Source organism: Magnolia sinica, chromosome 3 (assembly GCF_029962835.1).
Source record: "Magnolia sinica isolate HGM2019 chromosome 3, MsV1, whole genome shotgun sequence".
Taxonomy (NCBI): Eukaryota; Viridiplantae; Streptophyta; class Magnoliopsida; order Magnoliales; family Magnoliaceae; genus Magnolia; species Magnolia sinica.
In genome coordinates, this window is record NC_080575.1 from 44,506,437 (window position 1) to 44,519,405 (window position 12,969).

Below are 12,969 nucleotides of genomic sequence, written 5' to 3' on the forward strand. Positions count from 1 at the left end.
TGTGTGGACAATATCTTGATAAATGTGAGGCACGTTCCTGACTTCAGGAAGAATCTATCTCGCTTGGGGCATTAGAGGCACCTTGGTGTAATTTCATAGGTTTTGATCAGGTCCTTAAAATTTCTAAATAAGCATTCGTAGTAATGAAAGCATAGTGAAGCGGTAACCTTTACAAGTTGATCGGGAATATCGTATCAGGTAGAGCTACAACATCTATAGCGGAGTTCACATCAATAAGTTTGTGACATGCGCGTCTAGGTCATATGAGCGAGTGCGGTATGAAGGTACTTTCTGATCGTTCTCTAATTCTTGTATTTAAAAGCGTTGATTTTCATATATATGAGCATTGTATATATGGTAAACAATCAATACTAACTTTTAAGACTGGAAAACATGTTTGTAAGGGTGTACTAGAGTATGTGCATTCAGATGAATGGAGACCGTCGCCCGTAGATTCTGCCGGGAGTCATCATTTTTTGTTTTATTCATCGATGACTACTTTAAGAAAGTATAGGTTTTATTTTCTAAAATATTCGATGTGTTCACCACATTCAAAGTATGAAAGGCAATGGTTGATAAGAAGATATGGCAAAAACTGAAAGTTCTAAGGACAAACAATGGAGATGAATTCACTAGCTCGCCTTGAGCTTGACTCGACTTGAGGTAAGCTCGCCTCAACTCGATCCACTAGCTCGCCTTGAGCTTGACTCGAAAGGTTTGGCAAACAAGCTAAGCTCCAATGGTAAGCTCGAGGCCGAGCTTGAGATCGAGGAGTCAAGCCAAGCTTGGCCTACCTCGACTCGACTTGGCTCGATGTACAACCCTAGGCTTCGATCCCATCAACAGACCCTCGATGGCTGTCGATCCTATTGACAAACACACGGAATTTTACAGAAGTGCATGCTTTGTTTCCTAATTCCGTTGTAACTCTATATAAGGGGTTGTAAATGTGGGAATTAGGGTTAATCACATACTAGGGGCTTCCAGAGCAAGAGAGAGAGAGAGCAAAGCTAGGATTTTGTGAAGGGATTTTGGGGTTGTTCAAATCCGTAAGTCCATCCATCTCTTGTAATTTCGTTTTCATAGTGGATTCATTGTCGTTTTGTGACGTGGTTTTTTCTCGTAAGGATTTTTCCATATCGTGTGATCTTAGTGTATTTGTGTTGTTTTTTATTTCGTCTTATTGAATTGAATTCGGGTTTGCTTCCGCACGATCCCCAACATAGATGTGCCAAATGTGTGCATGTGAGTGTGCTCTACCAACAAATCTTTAATTTCCCCACGCGCCCCAATGATCTTGTCCACAATCCAGGGTGTTTGACAAATAGGGGATGGAACAACTAGTCAGCAACAACACGTACACGACCAACTACATTTTGACAACATGCCATGGATTGCTAATCACCACAAAACTTTTCCCAGATCCAACCAAAGCCCTTAGGAGATGCATGTATACAATAGTTACTTGCAGTTAGAAATACATACAAACCTAAAATCAAAATTTCTATGGAAATGCAGGAGACAAGGGAATTGACATATGTTTCAAAAGAAAAAGGGATTTGACATTTTATATTACCAAGAGTAGAAATGAAGGCCTTGGATAAGTATGGTATTTTGTTTGTCCATAATCCTAGTAAAAAGATATGAAGCCCGGTGACAAATCCATTTCTCTAGATATATTCAAGCTATTGGGTTTCTCCATTTGCATGCATATAAAAAGGCAATGAAATCCAATCAAGGGTTAAAACTGATAGTGAGGAATGGAATCTTACAGAAAATGTTTTCGCAAAAAAGAGCAAGTTCTCCAAAGAAATGAACCCAGCTCCCCTGTTTTCAACACAAAAATTGCTCGCGTCAAAGGAAAACCAACCTCTTCCAACAATAGAAATGAAAATGAAATAACTTAATGGAACCAGACATGGGCTAAAATAACCTGAAATCAGTTGATGGGTCTCGACCCTGCCAACCCATTTCCTTCCATTGTTCTGACACCAAACCATGGAGCTCCTGGTCTGGGTATGTAGCAGACCAAAGAGCTCTCAAAGCTTCCTGAAAACATGAAGATGTTTTTTTATGCAGTTGAGAAAACACACACATCAATTCACAAATAGATCATTTTATGCTTAAACCATAATGTCCCATGTTTGTATATTGGCATTAGAAAGTCAAGTCAAACACATGGAATTACCGCTATGGGTTTGGTTTTCATTACAGATTAAAATGGTACCACACCCATTTTGGTTATTTCTTGTATACTGAATTGGATAATGACAATTCAATTCATTTCAGCATCCAAACATACTATTACAAATGCATCACAGTGCACTAATAAAATTTCCAATAACCATACAATTGCATATCAAACTTAATTAAATGGAGTATACCTGGTGATCTGGTTTAGAAGCATCAAAGTAAACCTTCATGCGATGTCTCAGTCTTTTTAGTCTTTGTTCCTGTAGTACTTTCAATCAGTTCATCAATCACATATTCATACATGAGTTATGCAACCTGATTATCATCTCTATAGTGAATTTCTTATTACTTATTTGACCAGAATCTAACTTGGCTAAGTGCTATGTTTGCTTGTGCTAGCGGAATTATTAATTTCATTGTGGGCTTGCTTTGTCTAAGCAAGGAGGGGTGTTTCACCCTTTCTGTTCTGGAAATTCCAATGAGCTTTTTTAGCACTTATTTCAAAACAAACAAACAAGGGTTTGGCTTACAACAGTGCATCAACTACCCCTTTTGATACCTTCTGAAAAAAAATATATTTTTGTTTTCTTGGGGTGGTTCTTTGGTGGGTCACGCCTGTGAACGGGTTGGATGGCATATACATACCAGGGTCGGTCTTGCACACGATCCAGAAGGTTCCACGGATGGGGGTATCCCCCTTCCCATTGTTCTCCATGGTGTGGCCCACTTGAGTTTTAGATCAGCCTGATTTTTGGGCTCAGGAATAAAACACAAGGGGCGCACTTGATGGATGGGGTGGATGTAATGGACAACACGTGGGCCCCACAGCGCTGGACTACACGGTAAATTACCATGGAGTTAAGTCCATGTGATCATTCCCCACATAAGGTATACTATGATAAAATGGTGAAAAGAAAGGTCCAGAGGCATTCAATGTTGATCTATGTTGATTTTTAATATATATATATATATATAAAGGTTTGTAAAATACCTTTTTTCTTGTGTTTTGGGAATAGTCCCACATTGGAAATGGAGAAGAAAGATTATGAATATAAATGTGGAGAGTAGAGTATTATAATATTTACCCACATGGTCCAAGGAGTATGGAGTTTACGCACTGGAACACCCGGGCTCGGTCTCGGACACGGTGCGAGGGCGTGGGTGTGGGCATGTGAGGTAGTGTGGCTATAGAGGTGCACTTTGCACTTCGCCCGTCGACTCGAGACGAGTGTGAGTCGCGGTGCGATAGAGAGCTAAGGACAAAGAGCTAAGGCGGTTGGCTGGCTGAAAGTCTAGAGGACTGAATGAGGTCCCTTAGAATATATAGAGGCTGAAAAAAAAGCTGTTGCAGGGAGGTGTAACTGCTCATGTAATTGATTGCTGACCATACAGAAAGTGCTGTATGTGGGTAGCCCAGCAGCTAGAAACGGCTAGCCAGTGTCTCACAACGGTCAGAAATAGCTGCATGTAGTAGCCATTACACTACATGCACAATAGCTAGAAACTGACAATAACGGCTAGTTTCTCCCAATAGCTAGAAACGGTCAATTGGATTTATTTCCCTGGACCATAACTCCCGGCCACTATTGCCCATATAAACTAGGGTTGGATGGGTTTCCAATTATCACAACTCACTCCAGCAGATTCATACGAACTCTAGCTACTCCTATAGACCAGAAATTCTAGCAAGACAACAAGGTTCATCTGAACCATTGCCTGAAGATTGGACCAGCAATGTGGTTTAGAACGGTTCATCTGAACCATTTGCTAAAGGACCGACCAGTGCAATGGTCTTATTCACATTTCTCTTCTCTTTTTCTTTCTGGGATCTTTTCTTTTATTTTCTGCTAGAAATTGTGTAACTGAGTTCTATTAGTCGATTTTTTGTGTTTGCTGAACGTAGATCCACATCAGGCTCGTCGTATCCTAGAAGCGATTTGCCTGTAACCTTTCGGCATACTCAATCTAGTTGAGTAGGGGCAAATTACGCTTTAAAGACAATGTTCCGTATATGCTTCAGCCTGTAGTGATTTCATATCATTTATTGGCTTTTTATAATTTACAAAAAACCATTATTTTTGTATTATTCTCAACATTCAATGTATTCATTACCTTATTAGGTTTGATATCGTCAGCCGACCACACCATCGTATGTTCCCGACACTACTATGCTACACTTTAGTATTTGGTAACCAACTATTAAACTAACATCAATAATGGCATTGTGTGAACAAAGGTCATGATACCATGGCTATAAGACTCGGATGAGTCCCGTCCGACTTGTCCGAGTCAACTCAGACTCGAAATATCTGATTCAGTTCCATCACCGAGTCGCCCCAAACCGGAGTTTTCGAGTCATTTAACAATACATGATAGATGCAATCAGGTTGAAATATCATTTCTGAAATAACCATGTGATGTTTGCAATTCTGAAAAGCTTGTGAAATGGGTCAATCAGCTAATCCATAAGACTTGCCTGTAAAGGTGTCAAGTTGAAGCAAACTCGTTCATAGGTTCCTTTTCGCTTTATACAAACACAAGAAAGTCCTCTTCCCATCCATGCAGGTGTTCCGCACCTTGCATCATCTGCACAAATATTCAACTAGTACTTGTCATCCCATATCTTTACCAAGCTGTGGGGCCCCATTTTGTAATATGTAAAATCCAGTCCATCCATCACTTGAAGAACATCATTTGGATCGTACATGTAGAAATAAGCCCAATTAAAACTCGTATGGACCACACCAATTGGAACAATGCACAATTGCTCCCAAAACAAATAAGTTCACATGGTGTGGCTCGCTTGACTCTTGTATCAGGCTAACTTTTGTATATTCTCTTCATCACGGTGACTTGGATCTGATTAACGGTTTTGATGAAAGATAAACACCATGATAGTATTACACACAAACCTACGGTTGGCATCTCATCCCCGTTGTTCATGTGTCTGGCAACAATGGGGAGGTCATATAACCTAATAGATGGAGTGGCCTAAAATGAGGATAGAACCTGATAGACGGTGTGGATTTTACATTACACAACATGGTGGGCCAACAGGCCTGGAGGTTAAACAGGCGTTGCAGAGGATTCCTGTCTGCAACAGAAACATTAGCAACCATTCTGAGGCGAGAATGTATTTAATACTCTACTCTGACAAAGTAATTAGTTATAAACTACATAAATGGCATACAAGTAATTCAAAGTAAACCGTCCAAATTATAAATACCAGTTTTAATGTATCATATGAATGAAAAAACTAGGAGTTGCAATTTGATTTTTTTAGTGTAACTTGGCCATGCATGTTCCACAAATTAGCCGGTTTAGCTGGAGCTATTGTAGGCTAAGTGTACCAATTTGAAAATGCCTGCGTATCAAGTATCGTAAATAGCCTGAGTATCAAATAATCCACTTCTCAGCAGGTAGCAGGTAGGTCAAACTTTCATATATATATATATATATATAAATGCGAGCAGAATTTTTTATTTTTATTTTTAAAAAAAAAGTCTCCAACAGGGAGAAAAAAAGCATCAATCTCGATAGTCGGAATGGCTCACTTGATGAATCGAATACCATGATTTAACAGGGCCCACTACCTAACGAATGACTCAGATCTCTGAACCTCTCGCATAGGAGATGGGAGCTGTCTGTCATGCTTTCATGCGTCTCCGTATTCTATCAAGACCCAAATGCCCCAAGCGTCCACAAACAGCTAGTTGCACGTTCTGTGAAATCCAATCCGTCCATCGGTGTAGCCCCACCATGAAAAATGGACTTCCAAAAACTCGGGGCGATTGAATCATCATGTGGGCCACCGTGTGAATTCGAGGTTTTAAGTGCCTGTCCTTTTTGCGGTCTACTCAAGGATTTGATCTGCCTGAATTTTTGGAGCGTCTGGTAGGGTTGACCTTCTAAATGGATTGGATTGGACATATCAAGGTGGGCTCCGCATGCAGCTGGTTCATCGGCTGCAAGAGAAACCGGCCTCTACTCAAATGTGGTCGCGGATTAGGTGTTATCCGGGTAACACGTTGGTAGGTGTTGCTCTGACCGTGGGGTCCACCTTGATGTATGTGTTGTATATCCACACCGTCTTTCAATTTTTTCAGATATTGTAGGGCATGGTCCCAAAATGAGACAGATACAAATCTCATGTGGACCACGCCACAAGAAACAGTGGTCATTGAACACCCACCGTCAAAAACTTCCAGACCCCACCGTAATGTTTATTCGCCATCCAACCTGTGATCCAAAACTTTTGTGGCCCCAAGAAGTTTTTAATGGTGGGCATTCAATCCCTGCTGTGTGGTCCACTTGAGATTTGGATCTGCTTCATTTTTTTGGACCATGCCTAAACTGATGGACGGCTTGGAAATACAACGAAAAGGTGGGCCCCATGACAGCGCAACACCCACTAACGTATTATCCGGGTAACACCTAATTCACTACCCTCAAATACCTTTGTAATTGATTGAGAATGACTTATCTACTGTCCATTTCCAACAAAAATTGTTTGGAGTGATGTGGATCGAATCTAGCCGACGGAATTAGATGCCGTTCAATGGTGCCGTACGGCTGGCCCCACCAGGATGCTAGAAACACGTCTTAGGAGGACGTGGGCCCGCTGTGACCGAAGTAAATGACAAAGCAATTCTCGAGGTTTTCGCGTTCTTTCCTGGGCAGGTTGGATTACGTATTTGTAATTACAGAACTAACCAGACGCGGATAGGATACTAACCGACGGTCGTACAAGAGCTACGAGGGACCACCGTGATGTATGGGGTTCTATAAACACTGTAATTTTGCCCGAAAATGAATCAGTTCCAAGTCCCAAGTGGACCACACCACAGGAAGCAGTGGTGATAATGACACCTGCTCTGGAAACCTTCAAGGGCTCACCATGATGGTTAATTGCCATCCAACTTTTTCATATGGTTACATGTACCTGGATGAAGGGAGGTTGATCCAAAACTTCTGTGGCTGTCAAAAAGTTTTTAACTGTAAGTATTTAATCCCCACTGTGTGGTCCTTGAGCCTTGCAAATGCCTCATTTTTTGAAATTGTATAGTAAAATGAAATGAAAAAAGTGGTTGGATGGTGTGGATAAAACCCATAGATCACAGTGGCCCCTCGTTGCCCCTTCCGTTATTAGCTAGGACGTGGGTCAGTACCCAATCCACGTCTAACTTTTAGATATATTTGGTAACTGCTCTGTCTGTACATTGATCCAATGAAATAAGATCCGCTCACAGGCCCACAATTTGGACGGTCTGATTGAGCAATCGTATCCAAGGATATTGGGCGTGAATTTGGTACTATCCACACCAGAAACTAGCTACAGACGGATGGTCCTGTCAAGGAACTTATGGGGCCACCGTGTTATTTATGTTTTATCCACGGTATCCGTCCATTTTATTGTAATTTGTAGGGCATGTACCCCAAAAAATAAAAAATTGAAGGTAGATTAGAGGCTCAATTGGACCCCAGCTCGGCAGGGGCTAAGGAAAGCTTGCCGTAGAAAACTTCTACTAGTCACGATATGTTTTGGATGAAACTCATATTTATGTTTTCCCTGTGTCGGTGACCTTATGAACAGGTTAGGGTGGCAAATAAACATGGCGGTGGGCCCACTTAGTAAGTTTTCATTGGTAGGAATTCGATCCCCCTTGCTTCATGTGGTGTGGTTTACTTGAGCCTTCAATATTTCTTTTGTTTGGGGTTATACCTTGAAATGATATGTCAAAATAGATGGACGGCATGGATAAAACACATACATCACTATGTACTCGACATATACCTGAAATGGTACTAAACGGGCTAGCTAGTACCCCAATCCACGCCCAAGAATATAATATTGCTATTTTGCCTTGTACTCCACCCTTTCTCCGTATTTTTCCCACCAAACCTCTCTACATGATGATTGCATAATAGTACGCCGTATGGTCCAGGTTACTTCAGGAGGCGGGTTCACCAGGGATAAGCCATGAACGGTCTTTTATCTTCTATGAGGATGATCTGAACTATTGGAATAAATTGACTTGAATGTGAACCATTGACCATTTTATGATTTTATCTGTCCATGTATCGAAGGGCATTTTAAAAGACTCATATTTGGACCGGATTGGGCAAGCCCCTGCCGTGTCTCTAGGTAACACCGGACGGGGGTCCTGAATTTTCCAAATCATTATGGGGTGCAAGCCCAAAAATGAGGCAGTAACAAGGCTCAAGTGGACCAGTCAGTGGCGATTAAACATCTACCGTTGAAATTTTTTTGGGCCACAGAAGTCATGGATTAAACTGATATTTACATTTTCCCTCCAACCTTTTGAATAGGCCGGATGGCCATTAACCATCATCGGTGGGCCTGGTAAGATTTCAATGATGGGTGTCATTATCACGGAAGCGGATTGGCCGGTGTACCACACACGAGTGATATAGCTGCTGTATTGACGTCAGCAAGTTCTGTGGGTCCCATCATGAGGTAAGTGTTATATCCAAACCGTCCGTCCATTTGGCGAGCCTAAAAATAACACAGATCTAAATATCAAGTGGGCCACACTGCAAAAAGCAGGGGGATTGAACGTCCACCATTGAAACCCTTTTGAGGGTGACAGAAGTTCTGATGAATATGATATTTGTTTTTCCTCTTCATCCAGATCTTTTTTTTACCTTACGAAAAGATTGGATGGAAATTAAACGTTATGGTGGGCCTACGAATGCTTTAACGGTGAAAATCATTATCCCTGCTGCTATTTCTGGTGTGGTCCATTTGAGCTTTGGATATAATTCATTTTTTTTGCTCATGCTCTAAAACGATCTCCAAAAATGGATTAACGGTGTGGATATAATAAATACATAATTTTCTGGCCCATTTTACTTTGATCTCCTTTGAACCGTTCGTACAACTCGGAGCACGAGGAGCGCAGCGCTCGTCTTCGCACGACACGTACCCACACCATTTATATCACTGGTGTGTGGTAGATCAGTCAATCCGCTTCCCATTGTCACCACTACTTCCTGTGTCGTGGTCACTTCAACCTTGGATCTGCCTATTTTTTTGGGTCGTACGTATGGCAAAATGGATGGACAGTGTCATCCAAACCCATACATCACGGTGGCCCCTCAGAGCCGGGCAGGGTTAGTATCCAAATCCGCGTCGCTCATATTTCACCGTTGGCCATCCATTGTTGGATCTACCTTTAAACGGCTCTGATCATCCATACGCATGGCCCAGCTAATGTACTACGAATTCACCTCCGCGGACTACAAGACTCGTCGTCCTTTTAAGAAAGTTCGAAAAAACGACAATGTACAGCTCGCGCTCGCATGATATGGACGTACACGCGCCACACGTGTGCGTGATTTTGGCCAGTCGTCAAACAATACGGCATCGAATTATGTGACACGTGGCCAGCCATATTTGCAAAGCGCATCCGTGTCTCAATTCTCTCACGTGCAGCCTTGATTAAGTAATCAAGACCATTCGTGTGTTGGGTCCCACTGTATGGAGAATGACCTAAATGTATCCGAGATTTGAAAACCATTTTCCGGTTGCATGTAGATAGCCGTCATATTTCTATTCTCGATCATACATCTTCACGCAAAAAATCAAAATCAAAATGTTAAGATGTCCACGATATTTTCAAGGTACACCTCATCCAGAGTGGAAAACAACAGCCCAGCGGTCTAGATACCAAACCATCGACCTCAATTGTAAAAACTGAAAACCGGACGTTTGCACTGTCAAATGTACGGCTTACGTATTATAAGAAATCCTCCCAACTTGGATCCGTCCGATGAGTGGCTATGATCATACACATGTGTAAGATTCGAGTACAAAGATAAGTAAGAGTGCACACACGCGATTTCACTTGGCATTCCTACTTAAAATATCCTTAAAACCCGAAGAAAAAACAAGGAAAGAAAAAGAAAAGACAACCTCATGAAAATCTGTTTTCAGATCAGAATCTCAATAAATAATTTTTTTTTTTTTAATTTAAGGAAGAAGTAAAAAAAAAAAACTGATGATTACGAGAAGAACCGATTAGTAGCGGAGAGGAGGAGGAAATAGAAGGAAGAAAGAAATACCTGAAGGAGCGATGGTGGAGGAGGCGTGAGAGCATCTGCTGAGAGAAGAAGACGAATCAGATGAAGAGAGGGTTCGTATCCCTACAGAGCTGCCTTGCCTTCTTTCTACGTTCATCTCTCTCTCTCTCTCTCTCTCTCTCTCTCTCTCTCTCTCTCTCTTCTTCTTCTTTCTCTTTACTAGATTGTATATAAGGAGAGAGAGGGGCAGAGCTAGATCCGTCGTTTTGTTCGCGGCTTTTGGAGGGGAGTCGGAGATTTCTTTTTTAGTATTATGGAAGAATGACCTAAATACCCCTAGACTTCATTTTAAATGGCAATTGTATTATTTTACCTAGGAAATGAATTGCCCAGCGCCATATGGAACGCTTATGTTTAATGAAGCCCACACGCGTGTACGAGGGATACCACCTGCACGTCAACGCATGTGCTAGTGTGGCAGGGCCGGGGATTAGGTGTGTCCAGGATAACAGATGGGGCCCACATTGATGTATTTCTTGTATATCGACTCCGTTCATCCGTTTTGACAGCTCGTTTTAGATTATGGGCCCAAAAATGAAGTAGATCCAAATCTCTGGTTGACCACACCACATGAAACGGTGGCTATTGTATGCCTACCATTAAAAATTTCTTTGGGTCGATCGTAATGCTTATTTTCCATCCAACCTGTTGATAAGGTCACAGAGACCTGGATGAAGGGAAACCTCGAATATCAGCTTGATTCAAAACTTTTATGGCCCACAATTTTTTAATGGTTAATAACCATTGATTTTTGGAGTGTGGTCCACTTGAGATTTGGATCCCTTCGTTTCTGGGCAGATGTCCTAAAATGATGTGGCAAAACGGATGGACTGCGAGAATATACAACACATACATCGGGGTGGCTCTACGGTCAGGGACTCACCCACTGAGCTGTTACATCAGACTCGCTTAATCCCCGCCCGTGCGCAGACAGCTGCAGTGTACATGCCATCCATCAGGTGGCCGTAGATTTTAAAAACATACGAACGGCTCGGAAAACTCCAATGGTTTTTCTTCAGCTGTAGATATGTTTATCTGAAATGTTCTTGAGCCATGGAATCTACATTGCGGATGGATTGGATCTTGTAGCTACGTAACAGAATTCACATACGGTTGTGTATACGGTTGCGTGTAGCTTGTGTTGGAATTTTCGACATATAATTTTGTAATTATAGAAATTTGAAATTAAAAATAAATTAAAAAAATTAAAAACAAAATAGAAACTTGAGTAAGGAAATATAGGAGAATTTAATGGATTTCGGGGTAACAGAAACTCCGGACATTTAAACTCTAGGCTACCCTCAAATGTTGTTTTATCACACGGTACATTTAATATATGAAGACTCGAACCGTAGCTGTATGTCTAATCCAAATACCGAACCAAAACAAATCAGACAGAAAACAGTTTGTATTTTCAAAATTTATATTGCAAAAATCTAAATGCTCATGAAAATCAGAATCGAAAAAGTCTCTTTTATTAACTTCAACTGTTGCCATGAATGGGTGCAGAAGCGCCCCTTCCCGCAAGCATAGTTGTTGGGTTTTAAAGAGATGACCGTTGGCTCGAAATTTTAAAAGGTAACCGTTTTGGTCAACTGTTGCAAAAAAATGGCACAGTAAGAAAGCAATAAAACGTTTGGGCTTTTAGGCAAGTATATTCATGTACATGCACTGCACCACACCATGTCCATTACCACAACTTGAGTATACTCATGCGCGTGCACCGCACCACACCATGTCCACGACCACGGCCCGACTCAACCTGGCACATATGTGTGTGGTTCATGGCATAAATTGTGGCTAAAAGGGGCCTAAGCCCTATCCAAAATACTTTTCTTATAATCATAAAGTGTAATGACCCTGAAAATTTTGTGCTAATCTTTCCTTAGTAGCTTTTTGGGATAATTAGTGCTATACTCGATTGCTTGTGAAATTTGCATCAATCACTTTAAATTGTATCTGCATGACTCAAAACCTGTAGATTAGTTAGCGCTATGTTACTTTGAAATCTGGGATTCATCGCTAAAACCAGTTGCTCTTGAAATTTTTTGGAAGTTCTGGATCGGACCTAAACCGCGCGTCGAAAGTCCGATAGCGATGATCTTAGGCTGTTGCGGTCACCATGTTGGGCTTGACCATCACCTCGAAAATCAAGTTCATGTGATGTTCTGGGTCGATTTGTTTGAGTTCGGAGTGAAGAGTGTGAGAACGGTTGGAAACTTAAATAAGATTTTATGAAATCTGAGTCGTGTCGCTTACGCGACGATTTTAAGCAATTAGACCGTTGGATTCTGACCCAATTTCACCCTCTGATCAGGGAAGATGGCCCAGGCATGTCCTTGTGCTTGTGGACCTAATCGAGATTCGGTGACCGTTGAATTGAGTGTGGTCCGCCATGGCTGATCTGAAGATCCGGTCGGTACGAAAACTCAGCTTGACCTAGATCCATGGTCAGTGAGCTTAAGTCCGACCTTTCGTGGTAATAGGCCCACCGGAAGTGCTTCGTTAGATCGTGAGAGGCCGGTTTTGGTTATACCCTAAGTATACCTTGGCCCTGGGGTTATTTTCATCAATATTAGGCCTATTTATAAACCTTAAAACTCTAGCTCTCTTTTCCATACGAATTTCCTAACCCTAGCTAAGAAAAAGAAAGGAAAAGAGAGAGAAAGTGAA

The 12,969-nt window shown here is 41.6% G+C and overlaps 1 protein-coding gene across 2 annotated transcripts in view; it reads right to left on the reverse strand.

Annotated features, from left to right (window-relative positions):
• The window catches only part of LOC131239869 (uncharacterized), a 14,477-nt gene extending 4,064 nt beyond the window's left edge, over positions 1 to 10,413 (reverse strand). For both annotated transcript variants that reach the window (XM_058237771.1, XM_058237770.1), the window contains exons 1-5: positions 10,279 to 10,413; positions 4,670 to 4,779; positions 2,385 to 2,453; positions 1,934 to 2,049; positions 1,773 to 1,827 (exon numbers count right to left, since the gene is read on the reverse strand). In XM_058237771.1, coding sequence (XP_058093754.1) covers positions 1,773 to 1,827; positions 1,934 to 2,049; positions 2,385 to 2,453; positions 4,670 to 4,779; positions 10,279 to 10,393 — 465 coding nt within the window. In that variant the 5' untranslated portion in view covers positions 10,394 to 10,413. The remainder of the gene's footprint in view (positions 1 to 1,772; positions 1,828 to 1,933; positions 2,050 to 2,384; positions 2,454 to 4,669; positions 4,780 to 10,278) is intronic.
• Positions 10,414 to 12,969: the final 2,556 nt, after the last annotated feature.